This window comes from Carcharodon carcharias, chromosome 7, assembly GCF_017639515.1.
Source record: "Carcharodon carcharias isolate sCarCar2 chromosome 7, sCarCar2.pri, whole genome shotgun sequence".
NCBI classification, from domain to species: domain Eukaryota; kingdom Metazoa; phylum Chordata; class Chondrichthyes; order Lamniformes; family Lamnidae; genus Carcharodon; species Carcharodon carcharias.
The window spans coordinates 19,772,475-19,795,854 of NC_054473.1; the positions used below are offsets into that span (position 1 = coordinate 19,772,475).

Below are 23,380 nucleotides of genomic sequence, written 5' to 3' on the forward strand. Positions count from 1 at the left end.
TGGGGGGTGGGGTGGGGGGGTTGGTGGTGGGATGGGGGGTGGATTCAATTTCATGGAAAATTATGAAAAAACTGAAAAGAAAGGAGAGTCCAGGAGAGGCTATTAAAGTCTCCAGAACACAAAATAGGACAGAGTGTTTGGATGGGGCTAGGAATCTAAATTCAAGCACATCAGATAAAGGGATGACAATGAGAAAGAGGATGGGAAATACAGGGCTGAAGGTGTTGTATCTGAGTGTACACAGTATACAAAATAAGGTAAATGAGCTTGTGGTGCAGATTGAAATTGGCAGGTATGATGTGGTGGGCATCACGGAGACATGGCTGCAAGGGGATCAGGACTGGAGCTAAATATCCAAGGATATACATCCTATCAAAAAGATAGGCAGGTTGGCAGAGGAGATGTGGTTGCTTTCTTAGTAAGAAATGAAATTAAATCGATAGCAAGAAATGACGTAGGGTCAGATGAAATAGAATCTGTGCAGGTAGAGTTGAAGAACTGCAAAGGTATAAAAACCATAATGGGAGTTATGTACAGGCCTCCGAACAGTAGTCAGGATGTGGGGCACAAGATACACCAGGAGATAGAAAAGGCGTATAAGAAATGCAAGGTTACAGTGATCATGGAAGATTTCAATATGCAGACTGGGAAAATCAGGTTGGTAGTGGATCTCAAGAAAAGGGATTTGTGGAATGTCTACGAGATGGCTTTTAGGAGCAGCTTGTGGTGGAGTCCACTAGGGAACAGGCAATTCTAGATTTAGTGATGTGTAATGAGGCAGATTTGATAAGGGAGCTTAAGGTGAAGGAACCCTTAGGAGGAAGTGACCATAATATGATAGAATTTACCCTGCAGTTTGAGAGGAAAAAGCTGGAATCAGATGTAACGGTATTAGAGTTGAATAAAGGCAACTACAGAGGCATGAGGGAGGAGCTGGCCAGAATTGACTGGGAGATGAACCTAGCAGGAAAGACAGTGGAACAGCAATGGCAGGAGTTTCTGGGACTAATTTGGGAGACACAGCAAAAATTCATCCCTAGGAAGAAGAAGCATACTAAAGGGAGGACGAGGCAACCATGGCTGACAAGGGAAGTCAGGGACAGCATAAAAGCTAAAGAGAAAGCATACAATGCAGCGAAGAGCAGTGGGAAACCAGGGGATTGGGAAGCCTACAAAGACCAACAGAGGACAACAAAAAAAGAAATAAGGAGGGAGAAGATTAAATATGAGGGTACACTAGCCAGTAATATAAAAGAAGATTGCATGAGTTTTTTTAGGTATATAAAGGGTAAGAGAGGCAATAATGGACATTGGGCCGCTGGAAAATGACGCTGGAGAAGTAGTAGTGGGGAACAAAGAAATGGCAGAGGAACTGAATAGGTACTTTGCGTCAGTCTTCACGGTGGAAGACATCCCCAAAGTTCAAGAGAGTCGGGGGCAGAGGTGAGTATGGTGGCCATTACCAAGGAGAAGGTGCTAGGAAAGCTGAAAGGTCTGAAGGTGGATAAATCACCTGGGCCAAATGAATTACGCCCCAGAGTTCTGAAGTAGATAGCTGAAGAGATAGTGGAGGCGTTAGCGGTGATCTTTCAAGAATCACTTGAGCCAGGGAGGGTCCCAGAGTTCTGGAAAATCGCTAATGTAACCCCCCTGTTTAAGAAGGGAGTGAGGCAAAAGATGGGAAATTACAGGCCGATTAGCCTGACCTCGGTCGTTGGGTAAGATTTTGGAGTCCATTATTAAGGATGAGATTTCAGAATACTTGGAAGTGCATGGTAAAATAGGGCAAAGTCAACATGGTTTCATCAACAGGAGATCATGCCTGACAAATCTGTTAGAATTCTTTGAGGAGGTAACGAGTAGATTAGACAAAGGAAAGTCAATGGATGTTATCTACTTGGAATTCCAGAAGGCCTTTGACAAGGTGCCGCACAGGAGGCTGCTCAGTAAGATAAGAGCCCATGGCGTTAGAGGCAAGGTACTAGCATGGATAGAAGATTGGTTGTCTGGCAGGAGGCAGAGAGTGGGGATAAGGGAGTCCTTCTCAGAATGGCGGCCGGTGACTAGTGGAGTTCCTTAGGGGTCAGTGTTGGGACCACAACTTTTCACTTTATACATTAATGATCTAGATGAAGGAACTGAGGGCATCCTGGCTAACTTTGCAGATGATACAAAGATAGGTGGAGGGACATATAATATTGAGGAGGCAGGGAGGCTGCAGAAGGATTTGGACAGGTTAGGAGAATGGACAAAAAAATGGCAGATGGAATACAACGTGGGGAAGTGTGAGGTCATGCACTTTGGTAGGAAGAATAGAGGCGTAGACTATTTTCTAAATGGGGAGAGAATTCAGAAATCTGGAGTTCAAAGGGACTTGGGAGTCCTAGTCCAGGATTCTCTTAAGGTTAATTTGCAGGTTGTGTCGGTAGTTAGGAAGGCAAATGCAATGTTGGCATTTATTTCGAGAGGACTAGAATATAAAAGCAGGGATGTGCTGCTGAGGCTTTATAAGGCTCTGGTCAGACCATATTTAGAATATTGTGAGCAATTTTGGGCCCCGTATCTCAGGAAGGATGTTCTGGCCCTGGAGAGGGTCCAGAGGAGGTTCACAAGAACGATCCCAGGAATGAAAGGCTTAACATATGAGGAACGTTTGAGGACTCTGGGTCTATACTCGATGGAGTTTAGAAGGATGAGGGGGGATCAGATTGAAACTTACAGAATACTGAAAGGCCTGGATAGAGTGGACGTGGGGAAGATGTTTCCATTAGTAGGAGAGACTAGGACCCGAGGGCAATGCCTCAGAGAAAAGGGAAGATCTTTTAGAACAGAGATGAGGAGAAACTTCTTTCGCCAGAGAGTGGTGAATCTATGGAATTCATTGCCACAGAAGGCTGTGGAGGCCTGGTCATTGAGTGTATTTAAGACCGAGATAGATAGGTTCTTGATTGGTAAGGGGATCAAAGGTTACGGGGAGCAGGTGAGAGAATGGGGTTGAGAAACTTATCAGCCATGATTGAATGGTGGAGCAGACTCGATGGGCCGAATGGCCTAATTTCTGCTCCTATGTCTTATGGTCTTATGGTCTTATATTCTAGCTAACACTTCCTGGTTCAGACTCTGTGCTGCTCAGTAAGAAACCTTCAATCTGATTGGCTAAGATGATACACAGTTGCTTCGCCTGTTCACATAGGTCTCTAATACCCTGTGGAGGCTGCTGCATTGAAATGGCTTTGAACTCACAGATAGTTCCAGTGTAAAACAACAATGGGCAAATATAAGTGTAAAGTATGCTTGCTGCTGAGGGCCAAATCTGGCCCAATGAGAAATAAAGATCACAGCTGACAATATATTTTTTAAAATGTTTTCATTTTTTTGTATTTGCAGTACTAGTAATTTCCACGCGTGTTTGGACAACAAGCGGAGTAACATGGAGTGCGTTCAGGTGGCCAAAGAGGCTGAAATGGTGGAAATTATTCCAAATGGCAATCATGTGGAAGATCTGACTGTACCAATCAAAATGCCACCTGAGGAGGACAGGTAAGTGATGGCAACTGAATACTGTTGGCAAAACTAGGTTTGTTATTTTCACAAAAAAATGGTCGCAGCTTCTGGAAGTTCTTATTGCTGGTGCTGAGACACGTGCATGGTTGTTGTAGCAACACAATGGCCTTTTATGCCCAATTAAAACAATAATTGCAAATTATTCTAGATAATATCTCCACTCGCTGTTGCCCCTGGCCTCCCCCGTGTCAAGCATCATGCGTGGCTGAGACTGTAGTTTGCTCCCAGCCATCTGTCAAATCAAACAGAAGGCGAATCAAACCTGTCTCCTCCTGAAGCCATCTCTCTAGCTCCACTGCCATATTCACTGGGACCTTCCACTATGCGTCATCAGTGCTTGCCTAAATCAGGAGGAAGCCTCATTACTATTGTCCTGCAACATAAATAAGACCCTGATGCAATTTAGAGGGAAAAGGCCTTGAAGAGGAAATGGCTCCAAAAACATATGTAAGAAATTATCATGGTGGAGTAGGAGTTCTTCTCTGTGCTCCACAGCAGTAATGGGTGACACTGCTGCCCTGGGCTCTCTTCCCTGCCTCCCTCCTTGGGAATTGCTCCCACCACTCCCCAGAACCACCTCCTGTCATCTGGATGTGGTTCAGAGCTGGCCGAATTTTTGCCAGTCCTGAGCCGAAGGTGGTGCCCAATCAAGCCTGCTGCCAGCAGGAATGGAGGGGCATTCTGCCCATTGTCCACCCACTCCATGCCTGGAGTTATTCTCCCCTTTAGATATAGGGATATATTTCTCAGATGAGTGGTAATTGGACCAGTCTGTTTTAGACTCCTCTAGAGTATCGTTCTGCATGTGTCTCCAGCCCCAAGCATCAGTCAGCCTCTGATATGCATAGCTCTTGTCATTATTTTAGGATCTCCAAGCGAGATCTCTTAACTGCTAACATCTTTGCTGCACCGAGCTTTAAGGATTTCTTTACTTAGAGTCAATTGGTTTGGAAACAGAATAATTCCTAGGGACCAGTTCAGAAATCATTTACTAACAGTAGAACACACCAGACATTTCCATTTCCTTCTTGAGAACTACATCCTTTTTGCTTTTACTCCAGAAAACCCTTTGCATATTTATTTTGGAAGGTGTTATTATAAATACGGTAAATGAGCCAAAGCTAAAATTGACATATTTTGTTGCTCTATTTTTAGGTTCACTGCATAAACATTTATTCTTGCCCCTCAGAAATGACACACTTGTGGAAATGTCTCCTAATAAACTCGTTTTTAAAAGCAATCAATTCTGTTCTTGTTAATTTGACTTGGGGTCTAGGGATTCCTGCCTTTCAGTTGCTGGTGCAACTCTCCCACTCCAGAATGTGACTGAGAAAGACACAGGAAAGAAATTGGAAGGTGTCTGAATGTTCGATTCTGGAGTCCTTATTAATTTTACTTCTCGTAACTTAAAAGTTCTCAGCCCCAACCCAAAATATATTGGCCCTCAAATTGCAAAGTAGGGTACTAGCATAGCAATGCTTAATACATTTGTGTGCCTTTCTGCTCCTTTTCCCTTGTGTCATGAAGATATTAATGTACATAATATTATTGGAAAATATTTTTCCAATAAAATAGAGGTTTAGTCTGTGGGTGTGTCTTGATTGGATTAAAGCCAACTAGTCTGGGTGCTTTGATGTGTACTAGTTTTGATGTGTAAGGGAGATAGCGTGTATTTGCATTTTTTTGAATAGAGCATTCAAGAAGTGAGGTGAAAACTGACACCTACCTGGTTGATACCAAGCAATATGCTTATATTACTAATAAAATTGGTACTATGAAATGGGTTTTATTATTAGAAGAGGCTGGTGATACCATGTGAATTTACATTCAATGAGCATGTGCTAGGTATAACTTCAGCGTTTTGTGCAGAGGCAATCTGAGATCAAAAGGTAGCTGTAAGCCTCCAACTGTCTCCACAGGAACCAAAGTGAAAAGAACCTCATTTTGAATTTGTAAGGTGAAAATGCTTTGCCTGGTGTTTGGTTAAGTGAATGGGTTGCTGTTGCCTTGATGGAGATTAGTCTGGGAATTTCTTAAAAGTTATGATGGTAGTAATTTGGAGCCATGTGTACATATATTTTAACCTGTGTAAATTAATAAAATGTTTCATTTAGTTTAATACAAAACCTCAAGAACTAATGGTCTGATTCCTGAATTTAGAGTTGCATCTCAAACATAACACTTAAAATTATAGGTTAGATAGTTGTTCAAAGTTTCCCTCTGGGATTTTTAAATAACTCAGCTGTACCAAAATGTGACTTAATGGTAGCAAGTTCACCTCTGATTCACAAGGTTGTGGGTTCAAATCCTGCTCCAATGACTTGAGCACAAAATCTAGGCTGATTCTCCAGTGCAGTGCTGAGGGAGTATGGCATTGTCAGAGATGCCATCTTTCAGATGAGATGTTAAACCAAGCTCTCCTAGAAGTATGCCGAAGTACTGAATAAGTGTAGTTGAATTTGTTCTGATCAACATTTATCCTACAAAATTTTAAAACAGATTATCTGGTCATCATCAGAGTGCTGTTTGTGGGATCTTGCTGTGTGTAATGTCCCTACAGTGATTACACCTGAAAAATACTTCATTGGAGGCTAAGTGATGAGGGACATTGTGATGTCACGAAAGGTGCTATATAAATGCAATTTCTTTCCTTTATTGGCAGAATTAATCCATTTAAAACAAATAGGTTAAGGCCTCCACTAAGATAGTGCAGGGAAGAATTTCAGGGTGAGAATTCAGAAGCTAGTATCCTAAGATTCAGGGTCAGAGTGTTTACCGTACGCCTTCACCTTTTTCCCACCCCCAATCCCCAAAAAGTAACATAAGGAGGTTTGGATCGCTGATTGGTATCAGGAGCCTGTTCAGTTTGGCTCTCATGACACATAGGCCAGTCCAGTGGTATAAGTGCAGTGCAGTGGATGCTGCTGGCTCAACCACTATAGAAACTCGCCAGGGAAACGGAATTTGGGAGAGGTTTTTAACCGGTGACTGAGCAGATATTGTGCATCTTAACAGAGTCAGAACGGCTCCCATAATTTTTTTTACACAATTTTGTCAAATGCCACCATATGACAAGTGTTTTTTTCTTAAGTTCACTTGCCCTTTTTTTTGTAAAGTTAGTTTGAGAGTATATTTTTCAGGCAGACAGGCGAATATTTTATCATATTAGGGGATTAGTTTCTCATTTAGAATTTTCATGTATGTGAAGATTTAAAGCAATTAGAGATGGACTAGAAGATGCTCCCCTCCCTTTAAGGGTGGAATTACATTATCCCTTCCATTCTGGGCACAGGGAGTATTCAGTTAGAGGTGTCACTTGAGGGAGCAGCTTATTTTCAGCAAAGTACCATCCCTCCCACAACATGCACATTTGATGTTCCTCATTAGGCACGGTAGCTAAACATTCAGGTGTAGGAGTCTTTCAGAGTAAGAGCGCGGATTGACCAGTGTGGACCAGAATCACAGCAACATGACTCTTGGCTCTTCACAGCCTTCTGAAATGGCTTAACAAGCCACTCAGTTCAAGGGCAATTAGAGATGGGAAACAAATGCTGGCCTTGCCAGTGACGTCAACATCCCATGACCAAATAAAGAAAAAACTACTCAATAGCCATCAATGGTATTGTATCTGTAATGGCTTGCTCAATTCTCAGCAAGAACTTTACTGAAGGAATGTCATATTACTAAAAGTAAACCTCTAATTTAATTTATTTCCCCTTCTACTCTTTGAAATTTTTTTTTATTCATTCATGGGACATGGGTGTCGCTGGCTAGGCCAGCATTTATTACCCTAATTGCCTTAGTTCAGAGGGCAGCCAAGAGTCAACCACATTGCTGTGGATCTGGAGTCACATGTAGGCCAGATGAGGTAAGGACAGCAGATTTCCTTCCCTAACGGACATTTGTGAACCAGATGGGTTTTTACAACAATTGACAGTGATTTCATGGTCACCATCAGACTTTTAATTCCAGATTCTTTTAAGGAATTCAAATTTCACCATCTGCCATGGTGGAATTTGAACCTAGGTCAATACCCGGACCTCTGAAATACTAGTCCAGTGACAATACCACTATGTCACTGCCTTCCCCTGAAACAGAAGCTGAAATTTTCCAGCCCTGCACACTGGCTGGATCTTCTGGTGAATGGAGATTTCAGTGGCTCACCAGCCCCCCTGTGGGTTCTCCCACTGGAAAATTCCGGCCAAAGAGTCAGATACCCCCTCCATTACATGGGGATGAAAAGCAACGGGGGTAGGGGTGAGGTGAAGCTAGGATTAAATAACCATTTGCAGAAACTTTACATTTATGCACACTTCATTCTTATTTCTCTCCATCCAACCAAGGTATGAAGAAACTGAAGGAAACTCAGCTGAGTGCGATGAATTCCTGCCTCATTCAGATAATGAGAAGAAACCTACTCGATTCACAGATGTAAGTTGTTTTGTTATTTGTGAAGAAAGATTTGTTCCTCAACTGGAGAAAGTGCTGAATTTAGTCAATTGGATCAGAGCAGAACTTAGGTCCTCAAATGAATGATTGGCAATTCTGAGAGTTAATCATTCGACCTTTTCTAGCCTCCCTGGTTTTCGGTGTTTAAAGACTTTTCTCATTGCAGTTTGAAGGGAAAACCTCGTTTGGAATGTCAGTATTCAACCTGAGCAATGCTATCATGGGCAGTGGCATTCTGGGTCTGGCGTATGCGATGGCCAACACGGGCATTGTCCTTTTCCTGTAAGTACACCTTTTATCTATTTTAATCAGTCACCTTTCTCTCCCCTTCCATGCTTTGGCCACGCAGCATCCATGAGAGAGGGAACAGGCCAGTCATAGAGTCACAGAATGGCTATGGCACGGAAGGAGGTCATTCGGCCCATCATGTCCATGCTGACTCTCTATAAAGCAATTCAGCCAGCCCCATTCACACACCTTATCCCTGTTGCCCTGCAAGGCTATTTCCCTCAAGTGCCCACCCCCAGGTTTCTTTTGAAATTATTTGCGGTCTCCACTTCCACCACCCTGGTAGGCAGCATGTTCCAGGTTATTACCACTTGCTGCATAAATAAGTTCTTCCTCACATCTCCCCTGCATCTCTTGCCCAAAAACTTTAATGTGTGAGCACTAGTTCTTGTGCCATCAGCTAATAGGAACAGCTTTTCTTTAGCTACTCTATATAAACCTGTCATAATCTTGTGCACCCTTAACAATTCTCCCCTCTATCTTCTTTGCTCTGAGGAGAACAGCCCCAACTTTTCCTATTTAACCTTGTATTAAAATTCCTCATCCCTTAAACCATTCTGGTAAATCTCCTCCAAAACCTCTCAAGAGCCTTCACAAGCTCCCTAAAGTGTGGTGACCAGAGCTGGTCACCTTAGTTGTGGCCTAACCAGAGTTTTACAGCATTGCCCACTGTTAGGCACCTGTCTGTACTATTCTTTGACTGGCTGTTAAGAAGTGTGTTAGGGTAGCCTGGAATGACTTCCCTCTTGCTTTCTTCCCTCCCTCCTTTTGGAGAAGTGGTTTTCCCCAAAACTTTCCCCAAAACCACAGTCACTCGCCGGTAAATCACAGGCACAAGCACATACTCCACCAATGCGTAACCCAATATCTGGAGCTGTTATATCATAAAATGTTGAGTTCTAGAAATAGTTCATGGGCAGCAGTTTGGACATTCTTCCTCCACATCAGTTGTGGATGATGAGAGAAGTACAGTGATGGTGCCATTGCCTTGTCTGTACCACTATTTGGGGTTGGCAATTGGGAGAACCCAAGCAAACTTGAATTTTCTTATGCATTGAAATTTGGCATTTTGGTTCTTGTTCATCTTTTTGCTGGCAGTGCCACACACCACAAATCTAAAGTTAAACAATATCTTGCACAGGCATTCTCCCAACCCCAGCACTTCACCATCACCAAGTTCTGTGAAATTGTACATCTCTTATATTGCTAGGTAAACCCTGTTAACTACCTGTATAACAAAGATAAACTTGGATTATCCAATATAGTTGAAATTTGGCCTTCTGGTTTATAAAAATCCATCTGGAACCAAGTCATGTCTCTATTTTTCCCTCATATTAAGGTATCTGCTTTAATCTACTTCTAAATACTAAGAGTAAATAACTTGTCTGGAGGCATATTTGCTTGTATTGATAAAAACATAGCTAGCGGAAGTACCCAGAATTTAAGATAAGTGTTACTAGATGCAATGGGAAGGTGCTACTAACCCAAGTAATAGTTATTCCTGCATTTACTGGCTATTGATGTGTTTCTGACTGTCTTACTGCTCATAGACAAGTGTATTCACATTCACGTGACAATGTGGCATACTAGTGCAAAGGTGACCTTATTTCATTTGAATTTTCAGGAAAGGCTCTCATTGGCATTGGGCTATACTAACATGGCCTGACAAGAGAAATTATCCATGCCGTCACATTTTTGAGGAAGCTTTTATTTTACAAACAACATCTGACATCGAACCACACAGGAGATATTAGGACAGATGATCAAAAACCTGGTCAAAAAAGTAGATTTTAGGAAGCGCCTTAAAGGAGGGTAAACAGGCAGAGAGGTAGTGAAGTTAATGGAGGGAATTTCAGAGCTTAGGGCCTAGGTAGCTGGAAGCACGGCTGCTGCTGGTGGGGAGGAAGGAAATCAAGGATGCTCAAGAGGCCAAAATTGTAGAGCTGGAGGAGGCTGTATGCATGGTATTAACTGGCCTGTCAATTGGACTGAGATTCCCACAGTCAATTCATTTGCCATCTACAGCAGTCCTAGGCAAGGAGATGATTGTTTCCCATTTTGACCAATGTGCACCGAAATTAAATCTGACGGTATGTCAGACTTCATGTTTATGTTGAATCTGAGACTGTTTTGACTTGGAAATAGATTTAGCATAAAGAGGTGCTTTTGACTTCTACAGTAATGGTGTCAGTACTGTGGACGGGCTTTTATGCACGTAGCTTACATCAACAATACATGTACTGTACTGTTTGAATGCTTGAGGTTTGAAGAATGGATTCTGAGGGGTGTTAGAAAATACACTGAGAATCGGTTCAGTTATGCGAGATATTCCATCAAAACGCTGAACTAGGGTGATCTGTGCCTCTTTTCGGGAATTTATTTCTATCCGTAGACACTTAGGAATTACTGGGATGTGCATCTAATTTGTTTTTCCAGAAGCTTTGCAGTGATTTAAGCAATGACACACACTTCAAAGCTGCATCCTTTTACTTTTACACTGATTTTCTTGATTATTGTTCACTACTTTCACTGCTCAGGAAGTCCGTGTGATTGAGGGGAAAAGACACGTGAATTATCGTTTAGAAAGCACCGGGCAGGACTGAACTGTTCCTTATTAAGCCGGCATGTACGGAAGCTGGACATGAACTCCACGGTGTCAGACATAACTGAATAGGCTTGATATGAAAAGAGGAAATGCTGGAAATGCAGGTCTGGCAGCATCTTTGGAGAAAGAAACGGAGTTAATGGACTGCATTTAACTAGCCCTCTTGTGACCAGTTGGGAGGCTGTACAATGGTGAGGGAAGACCTGGTTTTTGGGGGGTGGGGGGGGGTGTGGTGGTTGGTGTGGGAGGAAAGCGGTGGTTAGACGTGGAGTGTCTGTCATCCTTCTGCTGCCATGGCAGTTTGCAAGTAGCGGGGTACTGGAGGATGGCCCTTCCACCCAGAGGCTAGTACAACCTCGTAAATGGCCAATTAAGGGCCTGTTCCTGCCACCACTGGCATTTTACCAGTGGCGTGTGGACAGTACTGCATAGGGAGACCACCTGGTGAACCTCGGTGGCCTCCCAGCAGTCTCAGTGCAGGATTCTCCTACTCAGGCACTCTTTTGCTTATCTGTGGACCCCCCCAGCGGCAAAGGCTGTTCCTATGGCAAATGCACTGCCTGCCCTCATCACCACCAACCAACACCCTCCCCTCCTCACTCCACACCGGGTCTGCCTGACTGGCCCCACTTACCTGATCCTGAGAGTGCCAGCCATCCATTGCATCCTCTTCTTCGAGGTGCAGCCCCAGCAGTGGCCACCCCTCGCAGTGGCGCTGCCGAGCTGCCGGCCCTCCAATTGGCTGGCAGCCACAGTGGCAGCTGCCCAGTGGCAGCCAATAAGCTGGCTTCTATGGATAAGATGTAGCCCTGCATCCTGCAGACTACTGAAGGGGGTTCGCCCCCTCCACCACACCACCGCCTCGGAGCCCCCCCCCCCCCCCCCCCCCCAAACCAACCCCCACTCCCACCCCATGGGCCCGTTGGCAAGATGTCTGCTGTGGTAACAAAATCCAGCCCAACAGGTTGATGACCTTTCATCAGAACTGGGAAAATTTAGAGATGGAATAGGTTTGAAACAAGTGAAAGTGGGGAAGATGGGAAGATAAAAAAGGGAAGGCCTGTGATCAGGTTGAAGACAGGAGGGATTAAATAACGAAAGAGCTTTGCAAGGCCAAAGGGAGTGGTAGTGGGGCAAGTGAAGAAACAGAAGATGTGCCAAGCGAAGGTGTGAATGGCAGAATCATGGGCAGTTGTCATCTGAAAACAAACAAAAAAGAGAGAAAAGCAATAGAGTAAGACCAAAGCCAACAAAGGGAAAGGAAACAAAATGGGGGCAGAGATTATGATCTGAAATTGGTGGATTCAGTGTCAAGTCTGGAAGGCTGTAAGATGACTAATCAAAAGATTAGCTGCAGTTTCTCAAGCTTACACTGAGGTGTATTCGAACACAACATGAAGCCCAGGACAGTGAGGTCAATGTGAGACCAAGATGGAGAATTAAAACGGCAAGTGACTGGAAATATTAGGATCACGCTTGCAGAGTGAACGGAGGTGTTCTGAAAAGCAGTCACCCAATCTACGTTTGGTCTTCCCAGTGTAGAGGAGACTGCACCGTATGCAGTGGATACAATATACTAAATTGAAAGAAGTACACATAAATTGCTGCTTCACCTGTAATTTTGGGGCCTGAACAGTGAGAAAGAATGAGGTAAAAGAGCAGTGGTTACTTCTCCTGTGCTTGCATGGAAAGGTGCCTTGGGGAGTGGAGAGGGTGTTGTGGGTGGGAGGGGGGGTGATTGGATCAGGTTGTTGTGGGGGAAATGCTCCCTTTGGAATGCTGCAAGAGCAGGGAAGGAAAAGGTGTATTGGGTGGTGGCATCATACTGGAGGTGGCGGCAATGGTGGAGGATGATCTGTTGAATATGGAGGCTGATGGGTTGGAAGGTGAGGAGGAGGGAGGAGAAGGGTGGGAGCAGAAGTGCATGAAATGGGACAGACACGGTCAAGGGGGGAGTCCTCGGTTGAGGAAAAAGAAACGCATGTTGTTTCTTTTAGAATGGAAGGTTGTATTGTCAGAAGAGATACAACGAAAACGGAGAAACTGGGAGAGTGGAATGGAATCATTACAGAAATTGGGGTGTGAGGAAGTGTAGGGTAGCTATGGGAGTGAGTGGGCTTAGGGTGAATATTGGTTGACAGAAATTGAGAAAGGGTAGAGTGGGAGATGGACCATGTGAGAGAAGGGTGAAAATTGGAAGCCAAGCTGATGAAATTTCCCTGTTCAGGGTGAGAACAGGAAACAGCATCAATACAGTTATCAATTTAGCAAATTAATCAACAAGCTGTGTTTCTCTTTTCTGAGTGAATGATTCCACAAACAGGAAGTAATTAAATTATCTATGTCAACTCTCATTCTTTACACCCAGAAAATAAACATAGTGACAAATATCCTGGATAAAAATTAACAATCCTCTCCTCCACATTTATGTACAACTTTCTCAGGGAATTTGCTTCAGTGATTCTCCAATCCGGCCGATGTGACTTTGGATGAAACCTCATTTCAGTTGTACAAACAGGGTCTCCGGTGATCTTCTGCCAAAGTTATAGCAGCTGATTGGGAAAATCCCACCACACCTCCACCCATCCCAAGGAATTCACTGCCTTTCTGTCAACACATCAATTCCTATATAGGACAGAGTGGGTGAAAAGGAACAGTCTGGCACACTGTGGGGCCAGAAAATCCCGCCTTCAGTTATCCTGGGCAATTGGTATGCCCATCAAAGCAGAGGAACAGAAAACCTGCTGAAGAGAGTCTGTTGCTTGGCATCTTTGCTCATGCAATACAAATGGCACCCAATTTTTGTTACAGTGTGTGCCTCACAGCTCCACTATAAGCATTGTTGTTAGTTCTTATAGCTTGTGCTGTGTCTTACCTACTGACTTCTCTTATTCACCCTTATGACCTTTCACCCCACTATTGGTGGCCAAGCCTTCAATCACCTAAGTCCCACTCTCTGGAATAATTTTCCTAACCCTCTCCACATCTCCACCTCCCTCTTCTACTTTAAGTGTTAGCCTTGACTCAGTGATAGTATTCTCACTTCTGAGCTCAAGACCACTTTCAGAGACTAAAGCACTATAATTGGTTCAGTGCGATCCCGAGGGAGTGGGGAGTTGCTGTGCACAAGTTGCCTACTGCATTTGACTAAATGTCAACAGTGATTACATTTCAAAAGCACTGCATTGGATGTAAAGTAATCGTCCTGAAGGCATGAAAATCACTTTGTAAATACAAATCCTCATCTTTTCCTCATGATCTTTCTTAAAATCCATCCTTGACCAAACTGTTGGTTAATCTGACCTTTGGCTCAATGTCTCTTTCTCTTATACTTACGTGAAACACTTTGGAACATTTTATATATGTGAAAGACGCAATAGTGGTTGTTGTTATTGATGACATGAATAAATATCTTACCTGAATTACCACTATAACTAAAAAAAGATGGTCACCTTCTTAGGCATATTCATATGGAGAAATAGATTAACAGAGTAGTCACTTTTAATTTTGAAATTACATATTTAAATGTAATTGTTTTACTAAACAAAGCTATCTTAATCCAAGAATAACGATAATTCTAGTTGCTGGCATCAATAAGGATGTGAAGTTATGACAAGTAATTCATTGTTAATCTGTGCATATACCCATGTTTGGATGAGGGACATTTTGAGACAGGTACATAAGTTGATAAATTGAGCATATGTTGACCTGCATCACTCATTGAAATAAGAGATGGATGGTTGCACAGTTGCTTTGCACATGGAAAGGCCAGTGTGGTGACCACAAATTGGCACGATGCTGATTTGAGGCTATAATTATGCACAAGACAAGGTCTATTACCCCCCCAGAGATGATGTTGGACAGGACATGCAGAGTTTGAGCCAGCGGCTTCAATGCACAGGGTGAGAGAGAAGGTCACTTTCCAGTCCTTTTTTGGCAGTGCCAAAGCAGCCTTTGGCAGCAGTCTGGGGGGCGGGGTGGGGGTGGGGTAGGTCATCTGCCTATCTTATTGGCTGGGGCCACAGATGGTGATAGCTGAGAGAAAATAAAGCCTTCAAAAATAAAATTGGAGATGTGTGAATGTTCAAGGATGCTAGCAATCGATTCCAGGAGAGAAATGGATACACTATAAACTCCCCGGTTACCACTTAATTCCACTGTTTTAGTTCTATCTTTTCATTTGATCTGTAGGTTGACCTAAAGCACCCTGCTGCCATTATTGCATAAATTGGCAGCAAGATTTAAGTGGCCTTGTCAGCTTGATTCTCACCAATGCCCAAGTAGGACCCAGGTAATCGAGAACCACAGACTATCAGCTGATCAAGAGTAAAAAAAAGACTGTACATAGCGCTTTTCATGACCACTGGATGTCTCAAAGCGCTTTACAACCAATGAAACACTTGCAATATAGGAAATGCAGCAGCCAAGTTATGCACAGCAGGCTCCCACAACAGCAATGTGATAATAACCAGCTAATCTGTTTTTATTATGTTGATTGAGGCATAAATATCAGCCAGGGCACCCAGTATAATTCCCCTTGCTCCTCTTCAAAATAGTACCATGGGACCTGTTATATCCACCCAAGCAGCTAGATGGAGCCTTGGGTTTGACGCCTCATCCAAAAGGTGGCATCTCGGGCAGTGTAGTTCTCCCTCAGTACTGCACCGGAGTGTCAGCCTTGATTTTCATGCTCAGCAGTGAGATAACACCGGTGCGAGTGGGATACCGCAAGGATCAGTGCTTGGGTCCCCGCTGTTCACAATCTGTACCAATGATTTGGATGTGGGGATCAATTGTAATATTTCCAAGTTTGCTGATGACACAAAATTAGGTGGGAATGTGAGTGGTGAGGAGGATGCAAAGAGGCTTTAAGGGGATTTAAACAGACTTAGTGAGTGGGCAAGAACATGACGGATGGATTATAATGTGGAAAATGTGAAGGTATCCGCTTTGATAGGAAAAACAGAAATGCAGAGTGAGTGATTGGAAAGTGTTGATGTCCAAAGGGACCTGAAAGTTCTTGTTCATGGGTCACTGAAAGCTAACATGCAAGTGCAGCAAGCAATTAGGGAGGCAAATATTGGCCTGAATCTTACATTCGTCAGGCATGCATTATCGCTGGGCCCGGAAGCAGATGCGAAATGCGCTTCCGCCTGCAATTGGCCCACAAACACGATTTCACGCTGGCTGACCAATTAATGGCCAGACAGTGTGAAACGCGTGCAGAGAAAGCCTCAGCGCTGCTGAGGGGGGTGGGAACTGGGTGGGCACTAACAAAAGTGAGGGTGCGGGTGGGTGCTTGTAGCGAGTTCCCTCAGAGAGCTGCTGACTTGGACAGATCAAATGATAAGAAAAAAATGCACCAAACTGTGTCTATGCAGCACATTCAAGCACCTGACAGCAGAACTCAAAAAACATCAGTCCCCAGATGTCTTTCTTTACTGTATTTCACCCCAGACATTTCATTCTGCCCTGGATCGAGGTTTCAGCGAAAATGTAAAGGCTGCCTGGCCGATTGGCCCGTCTGCCAACCATAAGAGTGGACGGGCCATGTAAAATCAATCTCAATTGCTTCCTTAAAAGGCCTACTTGCCCGCTTAATGGTGGGCTGGCGCGCTCTTGACTGCCATGCACACCCGCTGAGTGAGATATCGCGCAAGCACACGATGGCATCAAGACGCGCACCCGAACTCTTCTCGCGCAATTTTGCAATCTGTCAGGTCGGGCACGCACCCGCACAACCAGCGTAAAATTCTGGCTACTACGTTGGCTTTTATTACAAGAGGATTTGAGTACAGGAGTAAAGAAATCTTGCTGTAATTGTATGGAGACTTGGTGAGGCCTCACCTGGAGTATTGTGTGCAGTTTTGGTCCCCTTACCTAAGGAAGGATATACTTGCTGCAGAAGGAGTGCAATGAAGGTTCAGCAAACTGATTCCTGGGATGGCAAGATTGTCCTTTGAGGAGAGATTGAGGATACTGGGCTTGTATTCTCTAGAGTTTAGAATGAGCTGATCTCGTTCAAATGTACAAAATTCTTACAGGGTTCATCAGAGGAGATGCAGGAAGGATGTTTCCCCTGGCTGGGGAGTCTAGAACCATGGGACACAGACTCAGAATAAGACGCAGGCCATTTAGGACTGAAATGAGGAATTTCATCACTCAGAGGGTGGTAAACCTATGAATTCTCTGCCCCAGAGGGCTGTGGATGCTCAATCATTGAGTATGTTCGAGACAGAAATTGACAGATTTTTATGTATTAAAAGCATCAAGGGATATAGGGATAGCGAGGAAAATGACATTGAGGTGGAAGACCTAATTGAATGGTGGGCCTGGCTCAAGGGGCTGAATGGCCTACACCTGCTGTTATTTCCTATGTTCTTATGTTCCTAACACTGATTTATACAGTTGTGTCCTGCAAATTCCTGCAGGCAAGCCGACAGCAGAAAAAAGAAATCAAGTTTAATTCGTAATATGTGAGTCTGAAAAGGATAAAAATACATTTGTGAGTTTGCCAATGGCAAGGATGCCTTGTAGCACAGATGGAAATTGTTTCCTGCTGGCCCTCTTTTTTTTAAAACTTACCCTCAGTTGTGTCTACGTGTTTGGCTTGTGCTTGTGTGTGTCTGCGATAGGAATGGGCAGGGATTCAAACAAAATATTGAACCACGTCACGAAGCCTGAACTGACGTCCTCATTCAGTCATCTTGCATAGTACAGCTCTCTTTAAATAAGAGCAACAATTAATCAGGTGCAACAGGGCAAGAGTGCCTTCAGTCTAGTGGTTCTTCCCAGCAGCACTTATCAGAGTTCAAATCTTGTCCTTGTGTTTTCAAATGCCCTCGCTTTCCCCTCCTCCTCAGTCTAGTCTTGGAGTCCTCCCACAAATTGGCAACAGGAGTATTTGACTATCCCAATATTTACTGACATTTGTACTGCACACGTTCATTTGTATGAGTTGGTGTTTAACAGAGGGCCGAAAAGCCCTAGAACATGCAGATGTTGTTTCAAGTGATGGATTATGAACACTGTCAAAATCATTGTAAATACTAAATAAATTTATGCCTACAAAATGAACCTTTAAATGAAGAGAGGTTTACTGGCTAGAATTCACAATACAAATTCTCTGCATGAGCAGGGATTGATTGATAGTCACATGAAGGAATCAGCCTTGTATAGTTTAATAACTCATTTTAGAAAATACTTTTTTTGGGTGACAGACCACCCCCCTCTCCTCCATTTGTCCTTAAGTATTTGCCTGTTTAAGTGCTCTTCTGAATCTTTAAAGTAGACGTTTGAGGAAGTTTCTGGCTGGGCTCAGGACCAGGCCCGGGTTCAGTGCTAATGAAGCAAAGAAAAATTACATTTATCTAGCATTTTTATGCCCTTAGGCTGTTCAAAAGCCAATGAAATATTTTTGAACTGTAGCCACTGTTGCAATGTTAGAAACACGGTTGTCAATATGCGCACCGCAAGCTCCCTCAAACAGCAATTTGACAAAATCCAGATAATCTGTTTTTGTGATGTTGTTTGAGGGATCAATATTAGCCTGGATACTGAGAACTCCTCTACTCTTCTTCGAAATAGTGACATGGGATCTTTTACATCCACCTGAGAGGGCAGATGGTTTAACATCCCATCCAAAAGATGTGACCAGTGGCAGTGCAGCGCTACACAGTATTGCACTGCAGTGTCAGCCTGGATTTTGTATTCAAGTCTTTAGAGTGGAATGTCACATCTGTGTCTTCTGAAGGATAAACAATGCCAACATGCTTTTTGAGATTTGCTTCATGTTCTTCATTCCACCTACAATTAGTTCTGATAGACATGACTGAGTAGATATCATTGTCATTCTTATGCCCCCGCACCCTTGGCAGTACGTTAGACTGAAAGATGCCTTAAAAGTAGCATACATAATGTGTTGACCTCTTTCAAGTTTGCTGTAGCAGAAATGGGGAAGATTCAGGTGCTTCTCCACAAGGAATTGGGGATAAGTGAGTGAGCATGGAGCATGCTCACATGCCTCCTAGTGGCTCGCTCTACAGCACTATCATTCTTCAGGACACAGGCATCGCTGGCAAGGCTGGTATTTATTGTCTATCCCTCAAGTTGGTGTTGAGCTGCCTTCTTAAACTGCTGCAACCCATAAGGCAAAAGTGTTCCCGTACGCTATTAGGGAAGGAGTTCCAGGCCTTTAATCCAGTAACAGTGTTGTGAGCTGGATTTTTGTTTGTTGGTCACGATCCCGCTGTTGGGAGAAAATGCAAAGTGGGAACCCACACACGCCGTCGCCAGGCTCCAGAGGGCGATCTTCGCGGAGGTGGCTAATTAAGTGGCCACCTCCGAGAGCCCCGTCCAATTAAGGACAGCAGACAGGCAGGCTCCTGGGACTCCAGGCCCTCCAGCACTGAGAGATTAGCAGCTCCACTGTCAGTGTTGGGAGCAGGTGGGGAAAGAGAGGGTCCCACAAGATGGATGCACCCCCCCGGAGAGCTTTTACAAATTCTTAACATCAAAGAGGCCACAGCTGTCAGGCCATCATTGTGGAGGGGCGGCATCTGCAGAGTAGCCTTAAAAGGCTAAAAGCAAAATACTGTGGATACTGGAAGTCTGAAATAAAAACAGAAAGTGCTGGAAATTACTCAGCAGGTCTGGCAGCATCTGTGGAGAGAGAGAAACAGAGCTAATGTTGTGAGTCCATATGACTGTTTTTCAGAACTAAAGAGCCATAATAGGCCCTTTAGTTGATCTATTTGGCTACCTGCCACTTGTGGTAAGCTAACCATCACCCCAGTAAGACATGAGATCAAAAGTGGGGATGTTCGCTGATGATTGCACAGTGTTCAGTGCCATTCATAACTCCTCAAATACTGAAGCAGTCAATGCCTGCATGCAGCAAGATGTGGACAATGTTCAGGCTTGAGCTGGTAAGTAACCAGGACAATTTGAGACGCACAAGTGCCAGGCAAAACCACCTATGACAAGTAATAATCTAACCATCTCCTCTTTACCACTACTGAACCCCTACCATCAATATCTTCAGGATTACTACTGACCAGAAACTTAACAGGACCAGCCATATAAATACTGTGGCTACAGGAGCAGGTCAGAGGCTGGGAATTCTGCAGCAAGTAATTCATCTCCTTACTCCTCTAACCCTGTCCACCATCTAGAAAGCACAAGTCAGAAGTGTGATGCACTCTCCACTTGACTGGATGAGTGCAGCTCCAACGGCGTTCAAGAAGCTTGACACCATTCTGGACAAAGCAGCCCATCCACAAACATTCACTCCCTACACCACTGGCACACAGCGGCAGCAGTGTGTACCATCTACAAGATGCACTGCAGCCTTCTCCAAAGGTACTTTCCAAAACCACAACTTCTAATACCTAGAAGGACAAGGGCAATAGATACACAGGAACATCGCCATCTGGAAGCTCCCCTCCAAGTCACACACCATCCTGCCTTTGACCTAAGATAAAAGCAAAAAACTGCGGATGCTGGAAATCCAAAACAAAAACAAAAATACCTGGAACAATTCAGCAGGTCTGGCAGCATCAGTGCAGAGGAGCACAGTTAACGTTTCGAGTCCGAATGACGCTTCAACAGAACTAAGTAAAAATAGAATAGAGGTGAAATATAAGCTAGTTTAAGTGGGGGACGGGAGGGGGGGGGGGCGGTGGGGAACGACAAGTAGAGCTGGATAGAGGGCCAGTGATAGGTGGAGATAACCAAAATATGTCATAGACAAAAGGACAAAGAGGTGTTGAAGGTGGTGATATTATCTGAGGAATGTGCTAATTAAGAGTACAAAGCAGGACAAGCAAGGTACAGATAGCCCTAGTGCGGTTGGGGTGAAGGAATCAAAAAAGGCTAAAAAGTAGAGATAAAACAATGGATGGAAATACATTTAAAAATAATGGAAATAGGTGGGAAAAGAAAAATCTATATAAATTTTTGGAAAAAAAGGCAGGGGGAATCGGAAAGTGGGTGGGGATGGAGGAGAGAGTTCATGATCTAAAATTGTTGAACTCAACGTTCAGTCCAAAAGGCTGTAAAGTGCCTAGTTGGAAGATGAGGTGCTGTTCCTCCAGTTTGCGTTGAGCTTCACTGGAACAAGGCAGCAGGCCAAGGACGGATATGTGGGCATGAGAGCAGGGTGGAGTGTTGAAATGGCAAGCGACAGGGAGGAATGGGTAATGCTTGCGGACAGACCAAAGGTGTTCTGCAAAGCGGTCACCCAGTCTACGTTTGGTCTCTCCAATGTAGAGGAGACCGCATTGGGAGCAACGAATGCAGTGGACTAAGTTGGGGGAAATGCAAGTGAAATGCTGCTTCACTTGAAAGGAGTGTTTGGGCCCTTGGACGGTAAGGAGAGGGGAAGTAAAGGGGCAGGTGTTTAACCTTCTGCGGTTGCATGGGAAGGTGCCGTGGGAGGGGGTTGAGGAGTAGGGGGTGATGGAGGAGTGGACCAGGGTGTCACGGAGGGAACGATCCCTGTGGAATGCAGCCAGGGAGGGTGAAGGGAAGATGTGTTTGGTGGTGGCATCATGCTGGAGCTGGTGGAAATAGCGGAGGATGATCCTTTGAATGCGGAGGCTGGTGTGGTAATAAGTGAGGACAAGGGGGACCCTATCATGTTTCTGGAAGGGAGAAGAAGGCGTGAGGGCGGATGCGCGGGAAATGGGCCAGACACGGTTGAGGGCCCTGTCAACCACCGTGGATGGAAAACCTCAGTTAAGGAAGAAGGAGGACATGTCAGAGGAACTGTTTTTGAAAGTGGCATCATCAGAACAGATGCGACGGAGGTGAAAGAACTAAGAGAATGGGATGGAGTCCTTACAGGAAGCAGGGTGTGAGGAGCTGTAGTCGAGGCAGCTGTGGGAGTCGGTAGGCTTGTAATGGATATTGGTGTACAGTCTATCACCAGAAATTGAGACAGCGAGGTCAAGGAGGGGAAGGGAAATGTCGGAGATGGACCATGTGAAAATGATGGAGGGGTGGAAATTGGAAGCAAAATTAATAAATTTTTCCAGGTCCAGACGAGAGCGTGAAGCAGCACCGAAGTAATCATTGATGTACCGGAGAAGGAGTTGTGGGAGGGGGGCTGGAGTAGGACTGGAACAAGGAATGTTCCACATACCCCATAAAGAGACAGGCATAGGTGGAGCCCATATGGGTACCCATAGCCACACCTTTTATTTGGAGGAAATGAGAGGAGATTAAGGAGAAATTGTTCAGTGTGAGAACGTTCAGCCAGACGGAGGAGAGTAGTGGTGGATGAGGATTGTTCGGGCCTCTGTTTGAGAAGAAGTGGAGAGCCACCAGACTATCCTGGTGGGGGATGGAGGTGTAGAGGGATTGGACATCCATGGTGAAGAGGAGGCAGTTGGGGACAGGGAACTGGAAATTGTTGATATGATGTAAGGTGTCAGAGGAATCACGGATGTAGGTGGAAAGGGACTGGACAAGGGGAGAGAGAATGGAGTCAAGATAGTAAGAAATGAGTTCCGTGGGGCAGGAACAGGCTGACACGATCGGTCTGCCGGGACAGTCCTGTTTGGGGATTTTGGGTAGGAATTAGAAGTGGGCCGTTTGAGGTTGGATGACTATTCTAAGGTTGGAAGCTGTGGAAGGAAGATCTCCAGAGGAGATGAGGTCAGTGACAGTCCTGGAAACAATGGCTTGATGTTCATTGGTGGGGTCATGGTCCAGGGGGAGGTAGGAGGAAGTGTCTGCAAGTTGATGCTCAGCCTCTGCATGGTAGAGGTCAGTCCACCAGACAACAACAGCACCACCCTTGTCAGTGGATTGGATGACAATGTTAGGGTTGGATCTGAGAGAACGGAGTGCAGAAAGTTCAGAGAGAGATAGGTTAGAGTGGGTGAGAGGAGCAGAGAAATTGAGACGACTAATGTCGCGCCGACAGTTCTCAATGATAAGATCAAGAGAAGGTAAGAATTCAGGGGGAGGGGTCCAGGTGGAGATGAATATTGGAGGTGGGTAAAAGGATCCGTTGAACGGGGAGAGGACTCCTGCCCAAAGAAGTGAGCACGGAGACCAAGGCAGCGGAAGAAGAGTTCAGCATCGTGCCGAGCCCGAAATTCATTGAGATGAGGGCGTAAGGATATGAAACTAAGTCCTTTGCTGAGCACTGAACATTCCATGTCAGAGAGGGGAAGGTCAGGGGGTATGTTGAATACGGCCTTTTCCAATAATTTATATAGATTTTTCTTTTCCCACCTACTTCCATTATTTTTAAATGTATTTCCATCCATTGTTTTATCTCTACCTTTTAGCCTTTTTTGATTCCTTCACCCCACCCCACCCCCACGAGGGCTATCTGTACCTTGCTGGTCTTGCTTTGTACCCTTAATTAGCACATTCCTCAGATAATATCACCACCTTCAACACCTCTTTGTCCTTTTGCCTGTGACATTTTTTGGTTATCTCCACCTATCACTGGCCCTCTAT

At 44.5% G+C, this 23,380-nt stretch overlaps 1 protein-coding gene across 2 annotated transcripts in view; it reads left to right on the top strand.

The window, feature by feature from the left end:
- The window catches only part of LOC121279971 (sodium-coupled neutral amino acid transporter 3-like), a 148,350-nt gene that overhangs the window by 46,051 nt on the left and 78,919 nt on the right, over positions 1-23,380 (top strand). For both annotated transcript variants that reach the window (XM_041191592.1, XM_041191594.1), the window contains exons 2-4: positions 3,388-3,540; positions 7,908-7,995; positions 8,180-8,295. In XM_041191592.1, the coding sequence (XP_041047526.1) occupies positions 3,431-3,540; positions 7,908-7,995; positions 8,180-8,295 (314 nt within the window). In that variant the 5' untranslated portion in view covers positions 3,388-3,430. The remainder of the gene's footprint in view (positions 1-3,387; positions 3,541-7,907; positions 7,996-8,179; positions 8,296-23,380) is intronic.